Raw genomic sequence first — 2,898 nt, 5'->3', positions numbered from 1 at the left:
TCAGTAGTTGTGGCTCACGGGCTCAGTAGTTGTGGCTTGTGGGCTCTAGAGCGCAGGCTCAGTAGTTGTGGCACATGGGCTCAGTTGCTCTGCAGCATGTGGGATCTTCCCAGACCAGGGCTCGAACCCGTGTCCCCTGCATTGGCAGGTGGATCCTGAACCACTGTGCCACCAGGGAAGTCCCAACACTTCACTTTTTCATGCAGATGCCGATGAAAGGAGACTTGTAGAAAAGTGTGGGTTAGTACAAATCCTGGAGGAGGTGGCAATTGAGTCCATTCTTAGACCAATTCTTTGAAAGCTGTGGCTTGAGAAACACCTTATTCGACGCGCTGTTCAGATACTGGCTTTTCATGGCCTGCCAGCTTTAAAGCCCCCGTTAGTAAGTGTTTGTGTAGCTCATTCCCCGCTCACAAGTCAGTTTGCCTCTGTCACACTGTCCCCAGGTGAGGGTCATACCTTGCCGGCCACTGTGTCCACTCAGTGGGTCCTGGGAGGCTACCTCTGCAGTCCCTCTAGGGTTTCTCCCTAAGCGCTGGCCCATTGTTTTCCCTGTGTGGAGCTTTCTCTCTTAAATGTCAGGTAGACCACTGCCAAATATTTGAAGTTCGAATGCTGCACGGCTCTTTGACTGCATTTTTTTAATATATAAATTTATTTATTTTATTTTTGGCTGTGTTGGGTCTTCATTGCTGCGCACGGGCTTTCTCTAGTTGCAGCGAGTGGGGGCTACTCTTTGTTGTGGTGCGCGGGCTTCTCATCGTGGTGGCTTCTCTTGTTGCGGAGCACGGGCTCTAGACGTGAAGGCTTCAGTAGTTGTGGCATGTGGGCTCAGTAGTTGTGGCTTGCAGGCTCTAGAGCACAGGCTCAGTAGCTGTGGCTCACGGGCTTAGTTGCTCTGAGGCATGTGGGATCTTCCCGGACCAGGGCTCGAACCTGTGTCCCCTGCATTGGCCAGGCGGACTCTTTAACCATCGCGCCACCAGGGGAGCCCTCTTCGACTGCATTTTTACCCAGGCCATGTCTGTGTCCCGGCCACCAGAAAGGACAGTGAGCCATTAGCTGTGGCAGAGACAGTGTACCTGCCATGACTGGGATGGAACAGAAACCGTTTATAAAAAATGACTCAGTGGAAAATTTTCCTGACTTTCCTGCCCTGTGAAATCTTTCCGGTTGATACTAATGACACTTGTGGCTGGGGAGCTACCGTACAGCAGGCCTTTGTTCTGGAGTCGAGGGGGAGAGACAGGCCTCTCCCGGCCCTTCTTCTCCTTGGTCTTGATCTGTGCTAACCATAGTGTAAGTGACACCCATGTGTAGGTTGTAGTGAAAACAGACAGTTTCATAGGTTGCAGAGTACAGGAAATGTTAAGTCCATCGCCGCTTCTTCAGGCCATTTGTCAAGTGTAGTTTAGCCTGTGCTACAGGTGGAGTGAGCCCTCGGGAAGGTGGAGGGCAGCGAGGGGGTGAGTATTTGGGTGTCAGGCTGGGAGAACCCTTGGTGCGACTTGGCTCAATCTCCTCATTAAAGGAACAGAAACAATCTCCTCATTAATGGAACAGAAACAGAGGGACTGAGGGGCCTGCCTGAGGCAGACGCGACGGCCAGAGGGTCTCGCCGCGGCGGGATGAGCTCTCTCCAGTTAGGGGCAACAGGTAGCGCGGAGGCTCTGCTGCAGGGCCTCCTTTCCTCCTAACACCTATGCGAGCGACCAGGACAAATCCGGAAAAACAGCCATTAGGGTCGCAAACCCACTCCCAGGATTAGTGCAGCCAAAACTACGTAAACAACAAAAACCATTTTTAAATTAGTCTTGCTGCTCCAGCAAATACGTTAGAAACGTACTTGCAGAGTGAGACACGGGGCAGGGCCAGGCTCGGCTTTTCATAGCCGGTCCCTGCCTGGAGGCCCCGCACGTGCGTGGGGAGCAACTGATGTTAAAACGGACCATGGATGAATGGACAGAGCGTGTCCTCAGGACCTGGCCTCTCAGTGCCCTTGTCCAGGGCCAGCAGCACAGCCTCAGGTTTTCTTTTCAGCCCCTGAGGGAGTCCAGTTCGTGCCCCTGGCCAGGGCGCCTGAATTCTAGGTGGTTCTCTCTCCTTCTCTCAGCTTCCTGAGCACTTTGCTGGCCGCCCACCTGGCCTGTGGGCCCCAGGCCTCTTCTCGCCTGTGCAGGTGTCAGGCCGGGTGGCTTTTCCATGGCGCCGCCCCAAACTGGCTCCCCACCCCGGACCCCGCTGTGCTGTGAGAGTGTGTGTGTGTGTGTGTGTGTGTTCAAGCCTCTGCCCTGGAAACATTCCAGCCACAGGTGCCCAAAATCACAGAGCCCCTTGGGGACGGGTGGCTTGCTGTGTCCTGACTGTTGTCCACGTCCCCAACCAGGGGGTGGCTGTGTGTCAGCGACGCGCCCCCCCCATGCGTGACACCCCCATCCACGTCCACTCTGTCGTCCTCCCTCAAGTGACGGTGCCCTCCCTGCAGGTCATAAAGAAGGAAACTGGGTTCTGGAGAGACTTCGGGTTCGGGATGACGTGCCAGTACCGGTCCGACTTCATCAACATAGGTGAGCCCGGGGCCCTGGTCCCTAAGGAGGACGCTCTCCGGCCACGGATGTGGGTGCTGGGCTGAGGGCGCTCGGGGCAGTGGGGACCCTGTCTTCTCCTTCAGCACCTCTCAGTGTCCCTGGGGGAGGACAGAAATGAGGGCAAAGTCAGGCTGTTGCATAAAGGCGGCTTCGAAGCAAGTTGTCCAGGGCCTCCCTCCAGCCGGGCCGGGCTCCTGTGTCCTTCGCACAGAACGTCCTCCATGGAGAGGGGATCCACCAGAAAGAAGGGCAGCACGGAGGACTGGGGAGAAACCACACAGCAGGACAATCCTGGTTTCTCTCTGCTGAA

The 2,898-nt window shown here is 55.7% G+C and overlaps 1 protein-coding gene across 1 annotated transcript in view; it reads left to right on the top strand.

Moving 5' to 3' along the window:
* The window catches only part of CSGALNACT1 (chondroitin sulfate N-acetylgalactosaminyltransferase 1), an 83,008-nt gene that overhangs the window by 77,559 nt on the left and 2,551 nt on the right, over positions 1-2,898 (top strand). The window contains exon 6 of the mRNA XM_007455457.1: positions 2,486-2,567. Within this exon, the coding sequence (XP_007455519.1) occupies positions 2,486-2,567 (82 nt within the window). The remainder of the gene's footprint in view (positions 1-2,485; positions 2,568-2,898) is intronic.

Source organism: Lipotes vexillifer, unplaced genomic scaffold (assembly GCF_000442215.2).
Source record: "Lipotes vexillifer unplaced genomic scaffold, Lipotes_vexillifer_v1.1 scaffold414, whole genome shotgun sequence".
NCBI lineage: Eukaryota > Metazoa > Chordata > Mammalia > Artiodactyla > Lipotidae > Lipotes > Lipotes vexillifer.
Note: the sequence above shows the minus strand (reverse complement) of the source record. Positions and strands in the feature narration are given on the sequence as shown.